This window comes from Haliotis rubra, unplaced genomic scaffold, assembly GCF_003918875.1.
Source record: "Haliotis rubra isolate DU_JTF1 unplaced genomic scaffold, ASM391887v1 Scf1717, whole genome shotgun sequence".
Lineage (NCBI taxonomy): Eukaryota > Metazoa > Mollusca > Gastropoda > Lepetellida > Haliotidae > Haliotis > Haliotis rubra.
Window position 1 is genome coordinate 30,032 of NW_025765689.1, and position 27,119 is coordinate 57,150.

At 39.2% G+C, this 27,119-nt stretch overlaps 1 protein-coding gene across 4 annotated transcripts; it reads left to right on the forward strand.

The window, feature by feature from the left end:
* LOC124272677 (platelet endothelial aggregation receptor 1-like) lies at positions 1 to 26,891 on the forward strand. Of its 4 annotated transcripts, XM_046707858.1 has the most exons (10): positions 1 to 244; positions 1,227 to 1,308; positions 2,493 to 2,559; positions 3,996 to 4,277; positions 4,569 to 4,707; positions 12,553 to 12,578; positions 14,931 to 14,969; positions 20,426 to 20,467; positions 21,675 to 21,716; positions 26,683 to 26,891. In XM_046707858.1, the coding sequence occupies exons 3-10, from the start codon at positions 2,511 to 2,513 to the stop codon at positions 26,748 to 26,750; spliced, it is 687 nt and encodes a 228-aa protein (XP_046563814.1). In that variant the 5' UTR covers positions 1 to 244; positions 1,227 to 1,308; positions 2,493 to 2,510; the 3' UTR covers positions 26,751 to 26,891. The 4 variants fall into 4 exon arrangements, with proteins under 4 accessions (XP_046563814.1, XP_046563813.1, XP_046563817.1 ...); XM_046707857.1 differs by lacking the exon at positions 1,227 to 1,308 and having other exon boundaries at positions 2 to 244; XM_046707860.1 differs by lacking the exon at positions 1,227 to 1,308 and having other exon boundaries at positions 13 to 99; positions 2,491 to 2,559.
* The last annotated feature ends 228 nt before the right edge of the window (positions 26,892 to 27,119 follow it).

The window sequence follows — 27,119 nt, forward strand, 5'->3', positions numbered from 1 at the left end:
TGCACAAAGCCGGGTGTAACGCGGGAGGGAAGGACAGGCTTGAATAACCGCAACCAGGAAGCTTTTCACCTGAACTGAAACTGTCTGTGTTGAAGAAAGACAACAGCAGTTTTAAATACATTAGCTGCACAAATCTGGGTGTCACGCACAAGGCAAAAGAAGGCTTGAATCACGTGATATTACCACTATCATTCCGGGACGCTACCGACCGGAACTGAAACTGTCTGTGTTACAAGAGAGAGTGGTAAGCAGCTTTACACTATGCTTTCATCTTAAAACCGACGAAACCGGCAATTATATGACTTATCACAGCTGGGTTGTACTCCACTGGCTTGAAGCTCTTCAAACATTTGTATCCTCCGAGGCAGTATGTGTATACCAGTGTTAACCCCTGTATGCCTGGGGGCGGACATGTGTCCCTCATCTACTACATATATCGTTCACATTAATACACTTTGCAATGTTGAATTTTGAGGGATATTTCCCGTTTTTGGGGTGTCACCGACTATCATCTTTGGCAAAGCAAAGATTTTGAAACTAACCTCTGGGTATTTTGGGTACACCGGAAATGTCGCCTTTTTACACACATTACAAATTCGCAGTGATATTTCGTGTATGTTTTGAAAGTTAAAATCGGATTGAATTCCAAAAATAACATATGAGTGACTACTCATGCCTGTGTTTCTTTCTTCAAATCACAAACGATACTTCTTAAACGTCTAGTTGGGATGGGATGTCGGTTGGGATGTTTAGGGAAACGCGATCGCGAACGCGGAAGTGTTCCCCCATACTGTAGTGTTTACAAAATCATATTTCACGAAGCCCGTTGATGTGACGCCTATTGCATTACGTATAGTTTACACCTTGCTGCAGCATATGTCTCACCGGATTCCCTCATCCATAAAAATTAAGATCCATGACAACGACGTTATATATTTATTCGGTTAATATTAAAGACCGTAAAACGAAAGTAGGTATTGATCGCTTCCCAAGTTCAGAGTGACACTTTGTCATTATGCCTTTTTTCACGCTCGTTCCATTGACTTGCTATGTTCGTGCACTGAGCCACACACAAGCCATTTGATTTCCTGGTGGGAAATACCAACACGACGCCGGTGGATTTATCCCTTAGGCTTCATAGCACAGAAACATGTTAAGAAAAAAATATGAAAATTATATTTCATAGTGGTTAGTTTTGTCTTTGTGATTTCTGTTTCAAACACAAGTTCTAAAATTTGATCAAATCTCGTCACGGAAGCGGGACAGTACGTGTTGACAAACAAGCTGCCTTTCAAGTCACATCTGAAAGTAAGCAAAACCAAACCGCCATTGACTAAGGTTGAAAGGAAATATGTGTCGAGCTAAAAATATGACGGTACAATACAATGATTTGGTAAATTTGAATATCATTATCAAAGTTCATACTATTCAGCTGCTTTCAGTTTCAATATTTTGACGTATATTTTGTCTTTCTTTAGATATTGTTTCATCAATCTAATTTCCTTATGTACATTTTGACTTGTTAATTATCGTGTGATATGTATATCATTGTCATAATCCATGTTTATACTTTGAACATTTTTTAACAATATTTACATCAGAAACTGACACTTTCAGTGCACTGTATTTCTAACCTTGAGACGTGGTAGAAAATGAAATATGTACGTAGTCTCTATGGTGTGTAATAATCATTATTGTAATGTGTATAGATAGGTCAGTGAACAGAGATTTCATTGAATCGCATAAATAAAACTGACTATATAACTTTAAGAAAGTGATTAATATTTTTCATTAACTGTACATGCACACACATACATAGGGAATTGTCTTGGTCATGGATTTTGTATATGGACAGAACAGTTATGTCTGATGATTCGCCAGATGTGTTGTCACAAAACGGTTCAAGATTTACTCATCGTTTCTTTCTGAAACTGTACGAGATTTACCATAAACTTGTGTCAAACATGTATCCGAGTTGTCCACATATATACACAGTAAACCTATCTCATAGTTTATCACTGCGGGATATTATTGAAATATTAATTTTATGTTCAGTCAAAAGATTGTCCGATTCTGACTAACCGACCAAGATTTTGCAGCTGAGATGTATTCTACTCAACATATTAATGTCGTCTTCTGCAAACCACCCACGTAATCTTTTTGAGTGTGGAACAAAGAGAAACTGATGTCGGAGTAGCACGGACAAGATGCTGATTCAGAAATTGGTGGACCTTTAAAGAGTCAGGCTCTCAAATTCTAAATAGAAGACATATATTTCAGGGCGACTTCTTTAGTCCTTTGCTCTTTCAACTCTTCTTACTCAGAGTGGACAACATTGACCGCCAAGGGAGAATCTACTCTGAACAAAACAGACGATCCGTCAGCGACATTATATGTCCTTTGACTTATCCATCTCACCCAACCCAGGCCAATTTCGTGATATACATCTCAGGTGTGTATTTCAATAATGAATACATTTTATTTATTTACAGGTGATCTGCCAAAAGGAAATGTCATCGCTAAGACATTGGATTTTTGGAACAATAGTATCTTTATGCTGTAAGTAACTTTGAATGTTTGAATACGTATTTCTTTAACGTCACCCTAATTGCAGCAGATGAGACAATCCAATGCACACAAAATATATATCTGCAAAATATATATGTGCACCATCTTTTCAAAACGGGTGTAAATAGACGACAAATCGTAACTGTAGGTTATATATACAATAGTCCGTATGTTGTGTGGTAAATGTAAAATAAAGCAAACAGTTCATGTGTGTATGTTCTTGTCACATTTGTACAATCAGAAGAGGACAAAAGACACTGGTCAGCAGGTATAACTATGTTTGTAATTATAGGATTTAAACAGGTTTATTTACGTATGGAAATGTCACTTGGAAACTTTAAGCAGCACATTGGAGGTGGTATCATTCTATATGTATAATGCTGTTTGTGTGGTTACTTCATAGACAGTTTTCTCTCGCAAAGCGAAACTTGACTTAGATATACAGAGCAGAGAATCAATTGTTATGACTGCACCTGAATGTTGAAAATGTATATATTTGTTTCTGTTGTCTCAATGCAGACAATTTTCAGGAGATTTGTTATGTTCCTTTGGTATTTATACGTTTCAGGTTAACACACACATTGTCATGACCACTGGAGCACCAATCGGGGATTCGATAACTGAGCATATATTTAATTCTCATTTACAACACACAACATCTACATGTAGGTTGTATATAAACAGATTAAATGTATGACATCATAGGATGTCATAAGTAGCCTATTAAATCTAGTGGGTACCATTTACGTTTGTTCATTTCTAATTTCATTACCTAAATTAGATATTGATGATTTACCTTTGTTTCCAATAAACATTCATCAATGTAGCCTTTTAACAAAGCAGGACTATAGTGGGAGAGTACAAGACATAGCTACATGTTTCCCAAATCAAAAGTCATACTAGTTATTTAAAAATGGAAATCAGCCTGTAAAAGAACTCTATGTGAAACCAACAAATGTGTATTCCGATATTAACTTTACAAATCACTACAAAGGTATTACGGTTGAAGTTCGAATTAGTGTAGCAGTGCAAATTCAAAGACAGTATACAAAAGCAGTGATTATAGCAATACAGACTGAGATACTAACATCCCTGTAATTGCAATCTCCACGTAATTGCTGTTTTCGTGTAACTTGAGAAGTAAAGATGCGACACAATCGACAACTATCTTGGTCAGGATATAGTGGAAAGTCCATAGGGTTGTAGTTCCCTGTAGAGCTGTTGTCTAAATGCTACCTATACGTATTACAATTCTACTGCATAAATTTGTAAAATTAGTTAATCTTTATATCAAATTCTTAATTGTTAAACATTTCATCGTTTGTTGATGCTTTCAATTTTCCTTGCGTTAAAGCTTTTGTCTAAACGGGTATGTAATCTGTTTTATGACAAAACTTGAAACGTGGATCACCTATAATGTGTTTCAGGTTTGGCTGTAGGTGATAAAGAAGAGTGCGAGCCTGGAAAATATGGGGATGGTTGTAGTCAAAATTGTTCTCACGGCTGTAAACCTTTTCCAAATAACGAAGTGCGCTGTCACAAGGAAACTGGAAAATGTTTCGAAGGATGCAAAGTGGGAGTGTACGGTGACCTGTGTGATCAACCATGCAACAGAAATTGCAAAGACCACATCTGTATCCAGCAAAATGGACACTGCGCTTTTGGCTGTATAGAAAATCACATCGGCGACTTCTGTGAGACTTCCCAAGGTTAAAGAAGTTTTAAACATTAAAATACGATAAGAGGAAAGTGAACGTATAATGCGAACGATGGCAAATGCAAAATTTTCTTTGTGATATTATCTCAATACATTTAACTCAAAAGCTGTATTGTAATTTTAGTAGATGTACAATGTTCAGAGTGTCATTTATAAAATATTTGTAAGAGGTGTGAAAAACATTAGAAGAACAGCTAAACCACAATCGTCTCTTCTGTTTGCAATTGAACTTCGAGGATTTTGAGTGTGTGTTCACGTTATCAGTTCTTTTATCCCTGTGCAGGTACTACCTATAGCAGTCATACAACCGTTACCACAGGTGTGACAGGCAGTTCCCAGGCTATCCTTCCAGCTGTAACCGTATCTGTCCTTATACTTATCCTTATCCTAATTGTCGTGGGCTTTGGGATTTTCTTCAGAAGGTAAGTTCTAAAAGACTGCTTCTTTCGTTCATTTACTGTTTATTGAGATAATTGGCAATATTCCAGCTTTATGAAAGTGGACTGTAATTAATTCACCATCTGATAATATTTGCCAATCAACCAGACAATCCACTGATTCATATCGTAAACATCGATCCACACATCAGGGACAGGGTGACGGCATCAGTCATGTCAACCATCTTAAATCAGATCCCATTAATCGTGACAAAAAACAAACCTCAATTACAAATCATTGTCCCGATTACAGTGATGACAAGCTATAGGGCAAAGTTATGTGAGTCATGATTTAGAGTGAATTGCGTGTCAAGGATAAGAGTGATCTGTGTATCCTTTGGCTGTCATCGTCAGGTTTAGTGGCACCAGGTGTCACAGGTGATACGAATAAGAATGAGTAATGGGCAAAATGTCCAGAAGTGTATGTTTTCATTAAACATGATTTATCATGAAGTAGAGACACAAGGGGGTTGTACCTCCGATAGGTCACTACACGACCTGTGACAGTCTTAAAACTGTTAAACCTTTTTTGACTGGCATGGATTGCTGAATACCTATTTCTAGCCAGATTTGCACGGGACAATGAAATTGTGCGCTGGTGGAGGAGACGCATCGAAATGGCAAATCTTTAAGAGTTTCACAATCTCGAGGTACGTCACATGGAAACAAACTTAAACACTCAACTCAAACCGTATTCAACATTCCTTTAACTAACTGTGATGAGAAGTTTGTTGTCACATGCACCTCGCGAGTCAAGTGAGTCAAGTGTGTCTTGGTGGGAGTAATTGGTTGTTGGTGTAGTCAGGAAGATGAGAAAAAACACATGTCACAGTTGATGCCAAGAGGAGTTATTGATATGTATAAGTGTCCCAAACAACAGGTCTGTCCACATCCGAGATACCTAGTGCTCCTTCTAAAAATAATATCATGTCTAGTTTCGTACATCACGCAATTTCAGACTACATACATCGTTTTGTTGGCAATGTATTAATTGTACACCACAAACAACAGTAGCATCTCACAGGTTCGCCCTGGCGTCCTTTATCGTACAAGTCTCCCTGACCTCAAAATGACGATGAAAAAAACACGAATCACAATAATTGTGTCTCTTTTCGACATTAGTCCTGCTAGATTGCCTTAGTGAGTGAGTGAGTGAGTTATTATTTAACGTCACATCGGCAGTATTTCAGCCATATCGTGACGAGAACATTTGACATTGAAATAGAATACAGATAGATATTGCAAAAAACCTGCCGACGAAGGACAGTAAAAATACTAGCTTATCGCAGATATGAATATAAAACTAGCGAACAAAGCTAAAACATTCCAATTAAAGAAGACAAGACAATGTAAAAAGGGGCTATAGATCGCCAACAACTGAAGGTAGATCACCATACCAGGGACCATGGGGACTTACATTACCTTTGCTACCTGCATGGACCCTAGCTGGATTTACACCATCCCTTCAGCCATTGTCGTTTACACCGATAATTAGCCATACATTAAAATTACAAAAATACTACGCTTAAAACACCTGGTATACTTAAATGTACTTGAAATGTTTGGGACTTACGTACCCTTTCAGGAGGACAATAATTTTACAATACTTCAACCCCCCCTTTGAGGATACAGCCACTAACAATCTAAGTTACTAATCAAATCTACCAATAATTAAAATACAGATATGTACAGAACATATTATTCAAAATTCAATCATTAAGTCAATTTCTTTTAAAAAGCCAATAATTAAATGAAAATTAACATTGTTAAAAAGATCCTTAACTGTTTTCACATTAAAGTATTTATCCCTTATGATGGAGAATTCAACACAGTCAAGCAGGACATACTTGACACTGGTTCTCTCATCACAAGGGATAGAAAACGGAGGATCCTCACCTTTCAATAGGTATTTGTGAGTGTATCTAGTGTGGCCAATACGACATCGTCGCATGATGACCTCTTCAAATCTGGACTGACAACCCAAGTAAGTGTAACCGATATAGGGTTTTATTTCATGTAATTTATGGATACCTACTTGGGTGTCCCACTTCTTCTGCATCAGATCACGGATGTAGGTTCTAATGCAAGCTTTGTAATCAGAGTAAGGAATAAGAAGTGGTGTCACGGATTTGTTGAGTGCTGTCTTGGCAGCAAGATCAGCCATTGTATTTCCAGAAATGCCAACGTGGCTGGGTAACCAACAGAAGACGATGTCGCATTGGCCAGTAGCAAGTTCATTGTACAATTCAATAATTTCTAATAAAAGTGGATGTTTGCAAGAAAGATTTTTAATAGCCTGAAGACACGAAAGAGAATCAGAAAAGATGACATATTGTTTATATTTACGGTGTTTATTAATATATTTAAGAGCTGTTAGTATTGCGTTTGCTTCTGCTGTGAAAATTGAACTGTCATTGGGTAACCTGGAAGAGATTGTTTTTGACCCAATGACAGTGGCACAAGCAACCGCGCCACCATCCTTGGACCCATCTGTAAAGAAGGATTTATCTGTATTATATTTATTTCGTAATTGACTAAATTCTTGTTTATACTGTAATTCATTTGTTTCTGACTTTTTAAATGTAGTTAATGTTAGGTCAACTTGTGGCCTAACCAATTGCCAAGGCGGAGAAGATAGAAGACGGGCAGGGGTTATAGTTTCAAGATCAATGCCGGCAGCAGAAATGAATGGTTTAATTCTGAGCCCAAGAGGCGGAACAAGAGAAGTCTTTTTGTTGTACAAATCCTCATAAAGAGGATTGAAAACACAGTTAAATGCAGGATTAGACTCGTTAGAATATAGTTTTGTTATGTACTGTAAGGATAATTTTATACGCCGTTGTTGAAGAGAAGGCTCATCGGCCTCGACATAGAGATTGTCAATAGGAGAAGTTCGAAAGGACCCAAGACAAAGTCTCAGGCCTTGGTGGTGGACAGAATCTAAAAGTTGAAGGTTGCTTTTGCAGGCTCCACCATATACGATGGAGCCATAATCAAGTTTTGAGCGGACCAATGATCGATATAGATGTAGGAGAGTGGCTTGATCCCCTCCCCACTTTGAAACGACTTTCAGTAAATCAAGGGCCTTCAGGCATTTAGTTTTAAGGGATTTAATATGCGGCAGAAACGTTAAATGAGAATTAAATATTAAACCAAAGAATTTGGCCTCCTTTACAACTTTGATGGGAGTGCCATTGAGAAACAGTTCCGGGTCTTTATGCGGTTTATATTTTCTACAAAAATGTATACAATTAGTTTTTGATTTAGAAAATTTAAAGCCGTTTTCAAGACACCATTTATTTATTTTATTTATACACAGCTGCATTTGCCGTTCAATAGTATGCATATTCTTACCGCGACATGAAATATTAAAATCATCCACAAAAAGTGATCCATCAATTGAATCATTTAAAACCTTTGACAAAATGTTAATCTTGATACTAAATAACGTGACAGACAAAATACTGCCTTGAGGGACACCCTGATCCTGATTATAATGGTCAGACCGGGTAGAACCCACTCGGACTTGAAATTGCCTGCCTCTTAAAAACTGTGATATAAAAAGAGGTAAACGACCCCTCAAACCAAAATCATGTAAATCCTTCAAAATGCCATGCTTCCAGGTCGTATCATAAGCTTTCTCAAGATCAAAGAAAATTGATACAGCATGTTGTTTAATTACTATAGCATTTTTAACAAAGGATTCTAAACGTACCAAATGATCAATGGTACTACGATTTTTCCTGAAACCACATTGTATATTTGTTATAAGGTTATTGGTGTCAAGATACCAAGTTAATCTATTATTCACCATACGTTCCATGGTTTTACAGACACAGCTAGTTAGAGATATTGGTCTGTAATCTGACCGATCTGTATGATCCTTGCCAGGTTTTGGTATTGGTACTACAATGGCATTACGCCACGAGGGAGGAAAATTTCCGGACGTCCATATTTGATCAAATAGATCTAAAAGTGTCATCAGACATGGTTCAGGTAAGTGTTTCAGTAGCTGGTAATGTATATTATCATCACCCGCCGCAGTGTCATGAGCTTGCTCAAGAGCAGTATGTAGCTCATGTAATGAAAACAATTCGTTATAATCTTCACCGTTATTTGATTCGAAATTAAGTTTTATCTTTTCCTGTTGTTTCTGGTATCTCTGAAACTCGGGGACATAATTTGCCGATGAAGAATTTTTGGCAAGAGTTTCGCCAATTTTATGTGCAATTTTAGATTTGTCAGTAATTAAATTGTCACCATCTTTAAGATGATGAACAGCAGACTTTAAACCTTTGCCTTTAATTCTTTGAACCATGTTCCATACTCTGGACATTGGCGTACGTGAATTAATTTTGGAGACATAATTCCTCCAAGATTGTCGTTTGTTTTGTTTGAAGGTACGACGTGCCTTCGCATTGAGTATTTTAAATTTATTTAAGTTATGGACAGTTGGGTGATGGCGGAAATAGTTCTCTGCCTTTTTCCTCGCTTTTCTGGCTTGCCTACAGTCTGTATTAAACCATGGTTTCCGTACATGTGGAGTTGTAGAGGACTTTAGTATACACTCATCAGCTATTTCATTTAAAACGTCAGAATAAACCTCAATAGGATCAGTTATATCACTGAAATATTCGGGTCTTAGTTTAGATGTGCATAACGTTTGAAATAAGGACCAGTCTGCCTTGGAAAATTGCCATCTTGTATAAGATGTAGAATCAGATTGATAAATTGCTGATAGGAAAGTTGGAAAGTGGTCACTTCCACAGAGGTCATTGTGGACTGACCAATCAAATTCATAGAGGAGGTTAGAGTCTGCAAGAGACAAATCTAGAGAAGAGTAAGTGCCGGTTGCAGGATGCAGGTAAGTGCTTGAATCGTCATTGTATATACACCAATCATTATTGGATATAAAATCTTCCAGTATTTTACCTTTTGAGTTAGTGTTTGTACCACCCCAGATCGGGTTATGGCCATTGAGATCACCCATTATAATACAAGGTTTAGGAAGTTGGTCATAGAGAGCTTGAAGATCAGACTGCTGGAGTGTCGAAGAAGGGGAGCATAGTGTAAAGGTAACATGAAGAGTAAGTCTCACTGCAACGGCTTGGAGATTACTTGAGAGTGTTACAGGACTATGGATAACATCCTGCTTAACAAGTATCGAAGACCCTCCAGAATTATATGCAACGAACTGACGTAAATTAAAAATATCTGTCTGCTTCAGATAAGTTTCCTGCAGACAGAAAGCTGATGGTGCAAAATCTTGGATTAATAGCTGTAACTCATTAAAATTGGACCTTAATCCTCTACAGTTCCATTGTACTATAGTATTATTATTTTCTGACCCTTTAGGTGTTCGATTTGATTTGGACGTTTCTGTTCTGGTCTTGAATTTCGATTTGGCAGTTTGTTTTTCATTTCTATCAGACTGAGAAGGAGTGATGGTTTTAGGAGATACGATTTGTTCGGTAGAAACTATTGTATCTGTCTGTGTAGACTGTTCAGGGGAGATAGACTGGGGAATATCTGTATTCACCCATGTCAGGTCAGTCTGACATGAACTTGACGCAGTCATTATTGGTGAAGATGGTCGTTTTGAGGATGTTTCAGGTGTTTTGGTGACGGAGGCGTACGTTTCCGTGTGTTCAGTAGATAGGACAATCTTTTTTGCTTCAGCAAAACTGATATTCTGGGAAAATTTGATTTTATTAACTTCCATTTGCCTTTTCCAAATTGGACATTCTTTATAAAAGGATGAATGACTTCCAGAACAGTTTGCACATTTTTTGTAATTACTGTCACAATCTTCTGTTACATGTGTATTCTCAGCACAGTGAGCACATGTAACAGTCAATGTGCAAGTATTAACACCATGTCCGTACTTTTGACACTTGAATCAGCGCAGAGGATTAGGAATATATAGGTCTACATTCAGATTTCAGTAACCTGCTTTGATTGACTTAGGAGGATTTGGAGCTGAAAATGAAACCAGATAGGTATTGGTTTGAACAGTCTCATTATTTTTCCGAGTTGTAAAACGTTTGACGAAAGATACTCCTTGATCTTTCATCTCAGATACAATATCGAGCTCAGTCATGTCTGCTAGAAGATGATCACGGTCTCGAACAATACCTTTGCTAGAATTCAGCGTTCTGTGAGCAGGAACTAACACCGGGACTCCGATAAACATATCAGTTGATAACAGGTTAGTAGCTTGTTGTTTTCTGCTACATTCAATTAGTAGCGATCCTGAGCGCAAGCGTTTGATGTTTTTTACCTCACCTGCAATGCCAGAGACACCTTTTGAAATAGCAAATGGATTCAATTTGAACGGAGTCTTGTCAAGAGTCTCTAGAAACCAAAAACCGAGGCCAGTAATCAATGAGTATAGAGGGACGTTGCTGATCATCATTTTCCAGTGGACGTTTGGTATTTTTGTTTGGGGTTTGGTAATCCATGATTGTTGGTATATTGTTTCGTCATCCCAGCTCCCCACCCACCACGGAGTGTCATCAAAGACGATGCTATATACAAGTGGATCTCCGACTTGCAGCACCAAGGATACTGGGATGATATACTCAAGCAGAAAGATTAAACAAGTAATCCATCTACCAGATTGGCCCATGAGCCATCGCCGTCTGGGCATAAGACTCTAGGCAATTTAAATGGTACATATTTCAAAATCAAGTGATGTTTTATAAACAAAAAATGCGTCAAGACCTAAAGTCAAAAATGTAGTACAGAATATAAATTTTGTGCAGATACAATTTAATGCACAGGGCTCGACATGACCAGCCGATAGAACCGGGCCCATTCTACCACCCGTCTAGGTGAAATAAGGGGCGAAGTGGTGTGTTGGGCAAAGGAACACTGTTCCTGGAACCAGTGCCCTCAACCACCAGCCTCCCGTCCTCCACCGACACAGGGGCGCAACCCACGGCAAACGGGTTGGTGGACCAAATATCCCCCGGGTCCACAACGGGGGGTCGAAGGGCGCTTAGCGTTACCCAGCACCCACCACGAGGAGGCGGCCCTTCATGGGTGCCGAAATTGCCTTAGTATGTAAGGAAGAAAAAAACCCTTCTAGCCCTGTCGATATATATGTTACAGGGATGTGTGAAACCAAGAATTTCACGTAATCCCTAAAAGAGTCAGTGAATTCGTGGAATTTCACGTATACCCTAAAATTTCAAGGTATTTCATGAAATTACTGACTCTTTAAGGGATTACATGAAATCCCTGGTTTCACACATTCCCTGTAACATATATACTACCATGGAAATGACGTAACACAGCATCGTTGATGCAGGATGGTTTTATTAAGGAGGGAGTACAGTTGACTTCAATGGCTCTGCTTCTGGCTCTCACTCGGGTGTGCTGCTGGTGGAGTTGCTTGGTTTGGGTCAGTTGTCTGTCTGCCTTGCCGTCTGCTGTCTCTGAAATAACCTTCGATATGATAGGAAGTAAATCGTGACTTATTTTAGATCGCCTGACACGCATTCATGACTACTTCCTTCTGGAAAGTGATCGATGTCCAATATCGCCAAGATATGTAAATTTGTTAACTGAATAATTATGTTAATCCATCTCAAAAGCCGGCACCAAACACAATTCATAGTAACATGCCTTTAAGAGGGTGGCAAGCTATGCAGTTACAAATAATGGAGTCGAAGCTGATGCAGTATTGCGAATTAGTCTTCTTCAAAGCTGAACTAGTTGTATAAACCTCATGTAAGTCATCTGGAGGCTCGGAGGTGTTGGCAAAGACGTGTCCTGAAGGTGTTTACATTTACCAATATTTCTCTTGTATTTCGTTCCTACTTTCAGGCGCAGAGAGAAAGAGAGGAAGAAAAGTAAGTTAACATATTCTGTTTTCATTTCATCGAGTAACCAATACCAATTCCAATCAGCATTTCAAGTACGCCTGAAGCTTCCGTTATTCTGTCATTGCCCTGTGTCCTCACGTCTCCCAGTAGAAATCTGTGAGAAGATTCCACTGAAGTTAAATATTTCATCAGGCGATTGATTTACTTCCTTTGATAGACAGGATGCGATGTTGTTTCTGATATCACCGACCTGTTTCTCTTGTTGATTTCGTATTTACGACTTTCAATCAAAAAGTAGTCGGCCTAACTACATTCCTGATGTCCAATGTTTGAAACACTTCCATTTTATTTTGAATGGATCATTAACAAAGCCATATCCAAACTTTCACATATGTGGGTAATGTGATTAACGAAATAGTAGTCATCACAACAATATTTCTTAAAGGTCACATGCAACGTAAAACACAACTTTGCAGATGCTGATACCTTTCGGTATGGACTTACCGAAACAAATAATCAAAAATGCAAATTCAACTTATAAAGTTGAAAAATAACGCGACGAAAAAACCGCGCGAAATCGGAGTTCAAACGATTCACTAATTTTCCCAGCGCTTGGGGGGAAAGTGGTTTTCAACATCTGGGCTGCGCTGCGCTAGGCTGCACTCATAGCACATGCGCAGTGAAATAGGTTCGCGCAGCTTGGAAGCGGGTTGTCCGGTGAATACTCGGTGAAGGCTTTGGCGTGAGCTATTTTTCTAATGTGTTGTTGATATTTCACAGGCGCGACCTTTTTATATGTTATGACAGTAGATTACCGATTTAACTGTTTATATAATTTCATTTGTCTATTTCACCACACGTTCTTCTTACCGAGTCACTTTCTCAGTTCGATACTTAAAAGCAATGTCATTATTTAGCGTTGATAGAACTTCTAACTTTGATATAGATATGTCGTTGTCACAGACAAAACTCAATGTCTTTTTTATTGACACCTATGTGTCTGCCTGCCTGTCTGCTAATGCCAATATTCAATATACAACTTCGATCACTGACCAAATGCAATTTGAACTTAACACCTATCAGGCTTTTCACCATAAACAAAACGCATTGATTTATGGCCCGAATTCGGTCTCTGTCACATTATGTAATTACACAGACAGGCAGGTGTGATACTTGTACACATGACATGTTATGATGTCTGTTGATTGCAAAATGTTATACACAAAAATGAGCATGTATTTACAAACCCCAAAATCTCTATATACACACACACAATGAACCGTGAGGGCATCTGCAAATGAACCAGCCGTTACACTTTAGTGCACACCCACCCGCTCTGACTGGGTTCGGTATCCCGGCTGCTTCGTTTCTTTGGAAGTAAACCCAAATACAAAATATTGCACTTTTGATTTGCAATTGTACGCTTATAATTTTGTTTATATGTTTTTTCATAATCAGCAATGTATATTACATGTCATGAATAAGTGATAATTGTGTTTATATTATGTTGTTTTTTTTGGTTGCATGTGACCTTTAAAGAAAATGCAGAAAATGAAAATGATCTGTCATTTGGTACCTCTTTGATAATGATATGCTCTCAGAAAATATCACATGAAATGTGTTCTGTATAGTTTGGGATGACTTACCGTCATAATCAAAATGGAAGATTTTGATTGCTTCATTTGTATTTAGACAGGGGCTGTTTTAAGGACACAACATTTTAGTCTTTGACAACATTTCGTCTAGATATTCAAGCTGGCAGTGTTTACAATATATTGAGAGTTAACACGTGTGTGACAACTCAGTATTTAGCTCGAACCCTTGGCAGCATGTATGAATTAGTGAAAACATGAGAATAAGTATTGTCCTTATGATTATGTCATTTGGTAGTGTCTCCAAAAGAACTTCTTTCAGTAAACAAGCGATTGTAGCTTCAAATTGCTTTTTTATGCACTTTCATGTCTCAGTTTGATTCTAGCGGACTTCTATCTATCTCAAACGTTTTGGGGGCTATCATGTTAAAAAGTCAAAATGGGGATCGTGGCGCTGGAAAATAGCAAAACCAGTTTGCTTGAGGTTGACAGATAGTATATAGAAAAATATAACATAAAAAGAGCTCTATTTGCATCATTTTCGAGGTGAAACACCCTCGTATTTGTGGGTTACCATAATCATATGACTTAAAATGTCCTTAAAAACAAACTTAGTCATTGTCATTGTGTCCACTAAACTTACAGTTGGAAATTTTGTTCTTAATAATACATATTAATAGGCCTAAGTTTGTGGTTGCATTCGTTTTGGTTTCTGCTTCAGAGAATAGATAAACATCAATATGCTGAATCAGTACACATCACATCTGATTTCCTTTCTCATCTTCAGGGGCACGTGACTCCAAGGTTAGGCAGAGTTGTCTCGAAGGTATGATACTTTGACAAGAATAAATTTTTAAACGTATCCTATCTCACGATTTGCACTTCTCTCTCTTGCTTCAACACTGAGTGGAACGAATGAGAACTTTCCCTGCAGGCCTTGTCCATACGCCCTTGTTCCCTAGGCTGCTCTCTTTTTTGGACAGGTCCCTGGTCCCTGGTTAAGCGTGTAGCACGCTCCCCTATCTACTCACGTGACTACCGCAGAGTGATCATTCTTCTTCGTGTCGCACCACTGTGTGGACGTTGTCAGTTTTCCTTAGAAGTTATCATGAGAAATATATCATGGGTAGCTGACCCTAAGTAGCACAATTTTGCGCGCAGTGTAAACAATATTTTCTTCCTCGGATCCCCACTCGTCATGTGTGGATTGTATTGGCCTGTGTTTCTGTAGCAAGCGCTGTCGGGAACGTGTTCCCTTATCAAAGACACTTTTAGAGCATATAGTCGAGCTTGCTCCCGTTTGCTGACAGACAGAGCTCGTTATACGCCAACAGGGCATGGTCGATCGATCACCCGACAAAACCCCACTTTCGACGACCCGTATTTACTGCTCGTCGTTCGAAGATTCCCATGTCGGAAGGTAATGATGTTTGTGCCCCAGGACATTAGGGACAAGATTCAGTACTAGTACTGGCCCAACCCAGAACTCTTCGCCAGTGGCAGCAGTTACTAGGGTGGTTGACGTCGGCACAAGTGCTGACTTACAGGGGCCAGCTGCAGTTTCGCCCTCTTCAGATGTTTGTGTGCATCCGGGACGACAACCCCAGGGGGTTGTTTCGTCTTCCTGCACAACTAGACCCAGTCCTTCGTTGGTGGCTCAACGGGCGGAATGTTTGCGGCGGAGTCTATATGGTGCCGTTAACACTGACTGAACACCTGTTCGTCGGCGCATCTCTTGTGGACTGGGGCGCTCACTTTCTCCATCAAGTGGCCGAGCAGTGGTCATCAGGAGAAAGGGCCCTTCATATCAATGAATTCAGCGCTCCCATTCTCGCCGTTCGGCATTGGGCAGTCCTCCTATCTACTGATTCAATCAGACAATTCAGTGGTAGTATGGTACATAAACCATCAGAGCTCGACAGGATCGGCAGCTCTGCTTCTGTGGACGTTTCGATTTTATCATGTAATCAGTTTACTCAACATAGTGGCCAGAGCCCAACACATTAGCTGTACGTTCTCTCCGATCAAATGACCAGTGTCTTTTGACAATTCCTGTGACTAGGACAAAAACATATGGTGACAGGTCACTTGAGATGGCTGGGCCTCATCTCTGGAACAATCTTCCATCTCACCTCAGAACACAACCAGATTTATCTGTTTTTAAATCAAATCTGAAGACATGTCTCTTTGGTGAAGCATTTGAACTATATGTGATATCTTGACCATCTTAGAGCCAGAGCGCCTTTGAGCGGATTACGGATATTGGCGCTATATAAGTATTTGTATGTATGTATGTATAGAGTAGCTACTGCTATAACATCTGTGCACAGGACATTGACCCGATTGTTGTATGACGATAAATGGAAGAAATTTGAACATTACTGTGTAATTAGGAGAATTGATTCTGCCAACACTGCATCACCTCAGGTTGTTGCGGAATTTCTCCAGCATTTACATTTAAAGAACCTTAAAGGTACTACATTGTCAACCTGTCTAGCTGCCATTAATTCGGTTCTAGCCACTATTGCTGGAACCAAGGTGTCTACTACCCCTGAGCTCCAGTATCTGATTCGTTCGTTCAGACTCACTGACCAGTCTAGGAAGCTCAGACCTCCTGCATGGGATTTGTGAGTTGTCCTCCGTCACTTGGTATCCAGTGACCATGAGCCACTACATGATAAGGAGGGGTTGGAACAAATAACGTTTAAACTTTCTTTTTAGTAGCATTAGCTACTGCAGCTCGTATTTTGGAGTTACACGCACTCAATGTGAAACATGTGCATTTTGAATGGAAACGACATTTTCTGGGACTGCCTTTTGACTTTGTTGCAAATAACCAGTTGCCAGGACAACCGGATAGGATGTTCACTATCCCACCGTTGTCAACCATCCTTGAGTCCATGCAGGTAGCAAAGGCACTGCAAGTCCCCATGGACCCTGATATGGTGATCTACCTCCAGTTGTTGGCGATAAATAGCCTGTTTTTATATTGTGTTATTGTGTATAGTGATATATTTTTTATGATAGCGTGCTAGTTTTAAATTAAGAGCTGTGATATTCTAGTAGTTTTACTGTCCTTCGCTGACAGGTTTTTATGTTTTCAATTTATTGATTCTTTTATTGATATAAATTAAATTGTTCTCATCACGATATGGCTGAGATATTGCCGATGTGACGTTAAATATTAACTCACTCACTCAACCATCCTTGAGCCAGATGATGTTGAAGATGTGTCTCTCTGTCCTGTCCTGTCATCTTCCTAGCTGCCTCCCAAGAGCGTCGCCATCTTAACAAGAGACTATTCATCGTGCTGTCTACTAAAGCTGAGGTCTTTCAGACATCCTTCCGGATGCGCTACTATACTGAGGGCGTACGCTTTTGCTGGAATTCCACCCCCGACCCAATTCATATGAGACCCGGGCGTTAGCCTCTACGATGGCTTTACACAACAACTGCTCCTTGACGGCCATCATGGAGGGTTGCTTTTGGCGCTCGGATAGAGTATTTTTCCTCACATTATCTGAGGGACTTACCCGTCACTGACGTTCAGGGTTTCCAACACTTTGGACACCTTGTATTGGCCCAGCAGGTGTCATCAGCCAATCAACGCAGATGAGTACAGTGCGCGTCAATTCAGTCGATCTCCAATACATACTGAATAAAATTCTGAATTGTCCTTCTGAGTTTTGTTCGCAATTCTTCAGGGATTAGAACTCTTCACTCAGTTTTATTGTGTGCAATTAGTGCCTATATACGGATCTACAGTTGTTAGTTCTCGTATTGGCGATGTAGAAGTGTTCGACAATCTCGCTTGCTGACCTCTACTCCACGGAGCAATCATGTCAGTGTAGTGAGTTCTTCCCGACTTTATTTTGGATTTCGTGGCGTTCTAGCTCCTAAGTACCTTAGCACACCGTTGTGACCTAACTGTGGTAAGTAGTGGAAGTCATGTCTTGTTGGTTTGGTACTGAACGTTAAACTTGGGAGCTTTCCGATTCAGTTTCATTTTCCCCTCTTCGAGATGGGGTCTGGGGAGTTGTCTCGAAGCAGGTACAGGCCCGATTATTAGTAGTAAGACTTTAATTACGGGGATACTCTGATAAATCGTGACAAAGCAAGGTGACTTGCATAGTTGCATCCCTTTGCGTAAGCAAGGGTTGCGGCCAAACACCACATCGCTCGGGAGCACCCACGCCTTATGAGCGTTCGTGCCTAGTAAGCCAAGGGCTTCAGGAGAACCCATCACTATGCTAGTTGGATCCGGCCTGTCTTGTTCCTTGCTATCTACGGTTGTCTTCAGCCTATACAGTGTATACTGTCAGTGCTTTGTCCTGGGGTAATCTGCTACCTGCCGTCCAACTGTGGGATAAGTATAAAAATTTGGAAATTAAGTTTTTTAAATATAAATTGTATATTTATATACTTATCCTATCTCACGCGATGGATGCCCGCCCAGCCTCCCCACTTCTCAGATTACAGTGGCTACAGTTAAGTATCATTGACTCCAATAAGAGAATGATCACTCTGAGGTAGTTACATGGGTAGATATGGGCGCGTGCTGCTATAAAGAGAGCAGCATGGGGAACACGGGCGGCGTATGGACAAGAGAGGCCTGCAGGACTCCCATTTGAAAATGACTTAAGACCACATTGAAACATCTTTTTGTGCGTTGGCGGAGCCAAGAGGTGTTCAGGGGGTTTTAACCCCCTGAACCATCCCCCCTTTCAAAATTCCTGGATCAGCCCATGAGTTCTCATTCGTTCCACTCAGCGTCGAAGCAAGAGAGAGAAATGCAAATCGTCAGATAGGATAAGTATATAAATATACAATTTAGAGTTAATATTTCTCAGTATCCCCTTTCAAGGCTGTTCCATCCAGGTTACAACATCCATCATCGTTCTAGGATAAAGCCTTCCATCATCAATTGCAGTGTAGCAGCAGCAACTTCCGACATTGCACAATAAACACCACCCTCAACATCACAAAAGCCGGAAATACTTGACCATTTAACGAGGACAGTCCCGGTTCTCTCTGCTAGAAGTTAGATATGTAATAATTAATTTTCATCGTCCAGGTAGTAGGGATGGTTTGTGGCCTTTGTCTTATCGGATGTAGTTGTTCACCAATATCTGCCGACTACATGTGAGGATGGTTTGATGCAATGCTGTTCTATATTATACATAACGGCTACCCCCCTATATCCATGATTAAAGTTAACTGCTTTAGAAAATGATTTCGCCTCAATCATAATCCAGGTCACAAGGTTTCTCTTTACATTGTTATATATTGTCTTTTGGACAATGCGTTTGTTCACAGACCCTCACAATATAGCTGGAATATTGCTGAGTGCGGTGTTAGACAACAAACAAACCGGGTCCGCTAGGAGATGTTGACATATGTTACTAACGCTTCTTGCAGATTCGTCACATGACAACTGTACGAGAGGACGAACAGTAAACATTAAAAATGGCGACCAAACTGCTTGAGTGAATGGGTTAGAATTGATGTTCAGTAACCCATGCTTGTCGTAAGAGATGAGTAAAGGGATCGGGTGGTCAGGCTCGCTGGCTTGGTTGACACATGTCATTGTATCCCAGTTATGCAGGTCGATGTTCATGCTGTTGATCACTGGATTGTCTGGTCCAGACTCGATTAATTATAGACCGCCGCCATATAGCTGGAATATTGCTGTGTGCGACGTAAAACAAAACCCACTCACTCACATAAGTGAATGAGGATGGTTTTATGCCGCTTTTAACAATATTCCCGCAATATCACCGCGGGGATACCCAAAGTGGTCTTCACACATTGTATCCAATGTCCTAGAATAATTTTTTTAAATAGAAATGACAATACCCTTTCCACATCCATAAGAAATCTCTCCTAAAACCAGGGTCAGTTGTTAATTCTGACTATATCATGGGTTTGTATTTGTTTCAACAATATTAAGTAAACGTATTCTGTACCCATTTCATGGAGTTACCAATAACAATTCCAAGTGTATCTTACAGTTCTGTTAATCTGGTGTCTCCCAGCGGAAATCTGTGGGATTTCCATGATAGATTCGGTGACATGTTATTGTCGTTAGATGCCACTGAAATCAATAATTTGATCAGGGTCTGAGACCCTAGACATCATAGTCGGAAATCCAGTTCTTGCCAGTATATATTGATAGCCCTAATTTTTGTGGTTTCAATATTTTAGACACATGAACATAGCATAGATGCACAACAATTTACTGAATCAATATACATTACATATCATTTGCTTTCTGATCTTCAGGTGCACGTGACTCCGACGACGTTGAGGAGGGATTACGCCCAGGTATGCCAATAGCGATACTTTGACAAATGTATCTGTTTCCTTTCAAAGCTGCTCCATCCAGGTTACAAAATCCATCATCGTTCTAGGATAAAGCCTTCCATCATCAATTGCAGCAACAAATTCCGACATTGCACAATAAACACCACCCTCAGCATCACCAAAGCCGGAAATACATGACCATATAACGTGGACAGTCACAGGTCTCTCTGCACGATGTTAAATGTGTAATTATTAACTTTCATTGTTCAGGTAGTAGGGACGGTTTGTGGCCTTTTAATTAACGCATGTCTTTCTTCACCAATATTTGCGGACTACATGTGAGCATGGTTGGATGTAAGAATGTTCCATATGATATATTCACCACAATCGCGGTTCAGGTCTCAATCAACGTTTCTCCTTGCGTAGTTATATGTTTGCTATCCTGTTTAAGACAAAATACAATACATTGAAAACCAGACAGCTCCAGAGTCGATACTCGTTTGTTCTCAGACCGCGTCACAACATAGCCGGAATATTGCCGAGTACGGTGACAAACATCAAATCAGATCCAATAGGCTATATTCACATATGTTACTAATACTTCTTGCAGATTTCTACACTCGACAACTCTACGAGAGTTCGAAAAGTAAAAATAAAAATGTCTATCAAACGTCTTGAGTGAATGGACGCCTGAACATCCGGGTTAGAATTGATCTTCAGTGACCCATGCTTGTCGTAAGAGGCGAGTAAAGGGATCGGGTGGTCAGGCCCGCTGACATGTCATCGTTTCCCAATTGCGCAGATCGATGCTCATGCCATTGATCACTGGATTGTCTGGTCCAGACTCGATTATTTACAGACCGCCGCCATACAGCTAGAATATTGCTGAGTGCGGTGTAAAACTAAACAATGAGGATGGTTTTATGCCGCTTTTAACAACATTCTCGCAATATCACGGCGGGAGACACCAAAAATGGGCTTCACACATTGTATCCAATGTCCAAGATTCTTTTAAATAGAAATGACAATGCTCTTTCCACATCCATAAGAAATCTCTCCTAAAGGACGACCCTAGACATCATAGTCGGAAATCCTGTCCTTGCCAATATATATATTGATAACTCTAATTTTTGTGGGCGCAATATTTTAGACACATGAACATAGCACAGATAAACAGCAATATACTGAATCAATATACATTACATATCATTTGCTTTCTGATCTTCAGGTGCACGTAACTCCGACGACGTTGAGGAGGGATTACGCCCAGGTATGCCAATAGCGATACTTTGACAAATGTATCTATTTCCTTTCAAAGCTGCTCCATCCAGGTTACAAAATCCATCATCGTTCTAGGATAAAGCCTTCCATCATCAATTGCAGTGTAGCAGCAGCCGGAAATACTTGACCATTTAATGTGGACAGTCACAGGTCTCTCTGCACGGTGTTGAATGTGTAATTATTACCATCATCAATTGGAGTGTAGCAGCAACAAATTCCGACATTGCACAATAAACACCACCCTCAGCATCACCAAAGCCGGAAATACTTGACCATTTAACGTGGACAGTCCCGGTTCTCTCTGCTAGAAGTTACATATATATGTAATAATTAGCTTACTTTGTCCATGAAGTAGTGATGGTTTGTGTATTTTTTCGTAACGGGACAATATCTGCGAACTACATGTAAGGATGGTTTGAAGCAATGATGTTCCATCTCCATGATTAACTGCTTTAGAAAATGATTCCACAACAATCACATTCCTGGTCACAATCAAAGTTTCTCCTTATATAGGTTTATGTTTCCTATCCTGTTTAAGACGAGATACAACAGAATACATTTAAAACCAGACCAATCACAGCTCCAGAGTCGATACTCGTTTGTTCACAGACCGTCACAACATAGCTGCAATATTGCCGAGTGCGGCGTTAAACAATGAACAAACCAGGTCCAATAGGGGATTTGGACATATTTTACTAACGCTTTTTGCAGATTCTTCCCGTAACACCTATACGCAAGCTCGCGAAGGGGGACACCAGAAATGGGCTCCACACATTGTACCCATGTGGGGAATCGAACACGGTCTTCGGCGTGACGGGCGAACGCTTTAAGCCCTAGAATTGATCTTCAGCAACCCGTGCTTGTCGTAAGAGGCGACTAACGGGATCGGGTGGTCAGGCTCGCCGACTTGGTTGCCACATGTCATCGGTTCCCAGTTGTGTAGATCGATGCCCATGCTGTTGATCATTGGATTGTCTCGTCCAGACCCGATTATTTACAGACCGCTGCCATATAGCTGGAATATTGCTGATTGCTGCTAAAGCTAAAATCACACATTTACTCACTGATCATACATTATTTCTGTTGCACAGTGTATAACACATCAACAACAGCATTATTGTGCGCCTGGTTAATCTAGGGTCCTAATAGTCCTAATAGTCGTTTTAAGTTATTCGAGATTTCAGTATCTCGATTAAAATGCTTCCATCAACCTATAATGCCTTGCTGTATACTGTACGTTAATCTTTATTGTACCATACTAGTTTTGTATAAACAATGTGATAGTCTGGTAGTTTGCTGTCCTATGTTGACAAGCATTTAAGTACTAAAATGTATTCATTTACATGAGTGAGTGAGTGAGTGAGTGAGTTGAAGTTTATAGTCACAGCGGCAGTATTTCAGCCATATTATCATGACTTAAAATAGTTATAAATTCATGATAAATGAGCAAAGTGTAAAAACCAGTCGAGGAAAGACAGTAAAACCAACTATTATGTCACAGTAATAAGAAATAAAACTAGCATATATCTCTAAAATAGGATTTCAAATTAGGACAATACGATATTAAAAAGGCTGAGGATCACCGACAACTGAAGGTAGATCACCACTGTAGGGACCATGCGGACTTACAGTACTTTGGCTACCTGCATGGACCCTAGCTGGATTTATACCATTCCTTCAGCCATTGATTGTACTGATGTTTAGCCATAATAAAACAACAAATATTCTACGATTTCAAAGGTATGTAGAGCTAAATTGACTCATTTATATGAAGCTTCAATAGTCATGATATGAATAGACAATTTGGGAGTATAATTTCTTAGTACATAATGTACAAATATTTGCACTTAAATTTCTCCCAAAACACATCTTGTGGTAATGGAAAGATCATACCTTTGGAAGTATGATTGTTGTCACTGACGGGGGTCTTAGCACTATATAAAAGGAAAGACGTCAGCACATCAAGTCCTTTTCACCAATGTTTACTGTATATACACTTCAGAATCATTAAAAGCCAATAGATTTACATACACAATGAGACAAACATGACAAAGTCAATGGGTGCTTCCGATGCTCGAAGAATCGTAATTTTTCGATTCGGAGTCTCCTTGCTCAGAAGTTATTCCGCTGACCGAATTTCTTGCGTCTATGTTGGTCACGTCACATTACAAGAAGACCAGTATTTGCCATTCGTGGCCAACTCGTGTTATACCGGGTCAAGACTCGGGTGCCTCTGGATGGATTTCATATATGAACTCAAACAAGTTAAACAATTCTGTTGCTGTTTAATTCCAACATGCTAAACATTACCGGTGCACACTAAAATTATTACCTATAAAATATTTAATCTGTTTCAAACATTGATGATGATGATGATGATGATTTGATGAAAACATATTCTAATGTTATATTACCAGCTGTTACCACTTTATATATCCGAATGTGTATTCCTAAAGAATAGCAAATGGGATTTTTCCAACAATGAACAGTCTGACAACTTCTGAAGGACCTAAAAAAACGTCAGTCTGAAATATACCTAGTGAAGTGATATGTATGCAGGGTGTATATTTTGCTTAGTTACATAGAAATATATTATTTGAAACCCGTAACTGTCAATAATTGCATTATTGAAAAGAAAATTCGCACGTAAAATCTGCAAAGCAAGCCCGCAAGATCGTCCAGGGAAACACTCGGTTGGAAGCACGAGAGCCGTTATGTGGCAAACGCACGTGTGTGTATTTAAACCGTTGTTGGCCCTATCTGTATTAAAGAAATTCAAATTTGGCAACAAAAGTATGTTAGTTATGCTCTTTGTAGATGCAACACGACGATATATATTTTTCATGATTTCTTAAACTATCATATGATGCCATAACCGAATTTAAGTACTCGAGAATATAATGTTTATCAAAGTACCTCAGCCCTCACGCGCATTCTGACTGGTTTCAATATAACTGATTCTATCCACCACTCAGGTCTTAGACTTTGTCCTCTCCAGTCTTTACGTTGAAGCAGATGTGCCTTTGCACCGTGTCAAAAACTATCATCGAATAGGTCCAACTATGCATACAATTGTTTTATTAATACTCTCCAGGAGGATCTGTATAACACAAAATCTTCACATGTTCCACCTCTTGGAATACGAATAAATCCTTTCCTTTCTCCTGCTAACATTGAACTAGAAATCATATCTCCTTTCTTCTTATCAATTGGTGAGGCCACAAGTCTAACACTGACTACTTAAAAACCAGACACAAATGAATTAGAGTATAAACAGTAATTTAATCAAATAAGAAGTAAGTATAATATATATTTATTTATTTACAGATTGATCTAAAAACGGCGAGGCTGCTGCTTGTGCCACCGTCATTAGATCTAGAACAATATTCTAGATTACTAGATAATAGCTCCATTTTCACAGATAAAGCAACCTCCGTGCTAACATATCTTAAATATAATTACAAACAGCTCTACTTCGACATTGTCCTCTGTTACCCATGTTGAAATTTCCATTGACACAATAGCTGATTCTGCTGCTAAGGCACCACTCGTTAAATTTGTGACACCACTTCTCATCCCATTCTCCGATTTTATACCTGCCATTAGATCTTACATCCGTGATCAAATGATGAAGAAGTGGGACTCCCAAGTTGGTATAAATAAATTACATTAAACAGACCATCTATAACTACTTGGGTTGTCAGTCATTAGAAGAGGTCATTGTTTGACGATTTCGCATTAGTTATACAAGATATACTCCTGAATGTCTATTAAAAGGCGAGGATCCTCTGGTTTGTATCCCCTGTAATGATAGAATCACGTTCAGGCATGCCCTGCTTGATTGTATTGATATTTTCATCACAAGGGATAACTATTTTAAGGTTTCAACATTCACGGATCTTTGAAATGTTTATTCAAAGTTAATAATTGCCTTTTTCATAAGAAATAGAGTTATTAGATAAATTTTGATGAAAACTGTTTAATTAGATAAATATTTTATAATTAGTACATGTAGTTTAAATTATCAGCTAAGATTGTTAAGAGCAATATCCTCCAAGGGGCTTAAAGTACTGTAAAATTATTGTCCTCCTGAGTGGGTACATAAATCCAAAAACATTCACATTTATCAAATAGAAACAGAAAAAAAGCAGTAATAGTGCCTTTTGCTATATGCCGGGGTTTGGCAATTGTAAAATATCCATGGAAACGATTTTTACTTTGTCTCAAAAAGGTGGCGATTGTTTTAACCAAGGTTGCATAGGTGCATTTTCCTATTTAGGAATATTATGAAAATGTTCTTGTTTTATGTTGCCATGACAACAAGTTTGACTTTGACCCTGTTAATAGTGGTGTGCTTCACTGGACCATATCTTTTAAAGTAACAGGTATTCTTTCATGGAGCTGTCTGGACACAAACACCAGGTGGGGAAATGTTGCTTGGGTTGTTACTTATGTTTTGCCATGCAGGTAGCAAATGTACTGTAAGTCCCCATGGCCCCTGGTATGGTGCCCTACCTTCAGTTGCTGGTGATCTCTAGCCCGTTTTTATATATTGTGAGGTGAGGTGAAATTGGGTTTAACGTGGTGCTTGAGAATATTTCGCTCAAATGACGACGCGTATGTGTATGTGCGGCTGCTTGTACTAGCCCAGACTGAAGCTGGTTTTATAGTGCTAGCCCACTGAGATACCATGTTATGTGACAATTCCGCATTAGTCATACAAGTTATACTCATGACTATCTACTAAAAGGTAGGGATCCTCCGGGTTGTATCCACTGTGATGATAGAATAATATTAACATAATACATTATTACATAGCCATAGCTGTTGCTTTGATAATAAACAGATTTAGTGAATCATGACAAATTCTACTGATGATATTTCCGTACACAATAGTATGTATATATTGTATGTATATATATCATTTAATCTTTTCGTTTTATGTGCTCCTCCAGATGGTCAGGATGTGATGAAAGATATACAAGAGATGAAAGGTACGTCGTATGATTGGAAGGTTGAATAAAGGCGATAAAGCCTTTTCCATGTCCATGAGAAATAGCTGCCAAAAGCAAAGTCTATTTATTCACATATCATGTGCTTATGAATCACAAAGTGATACCAGATGTTTGCAAAAAAGATCAGCTTATAGTCCCACCCTTCACAGGCACATTTTATTCAGACAGAGCATTGTAACTGGTTAATGGAGATTCTAATCACAATATGCATCCGTATTCTTAGTTATGAATTTGATTTAGCCATGGATATTTATATAAATGTGTATGCGATGCTCACAACAATATGTATTCTCTGTCAACAAATTCACATATTGGTTGCTTGTAGATGGATTACATCTTTAGCTTTCGGATCTTCACAGAAGCAAACACTTCAAAGA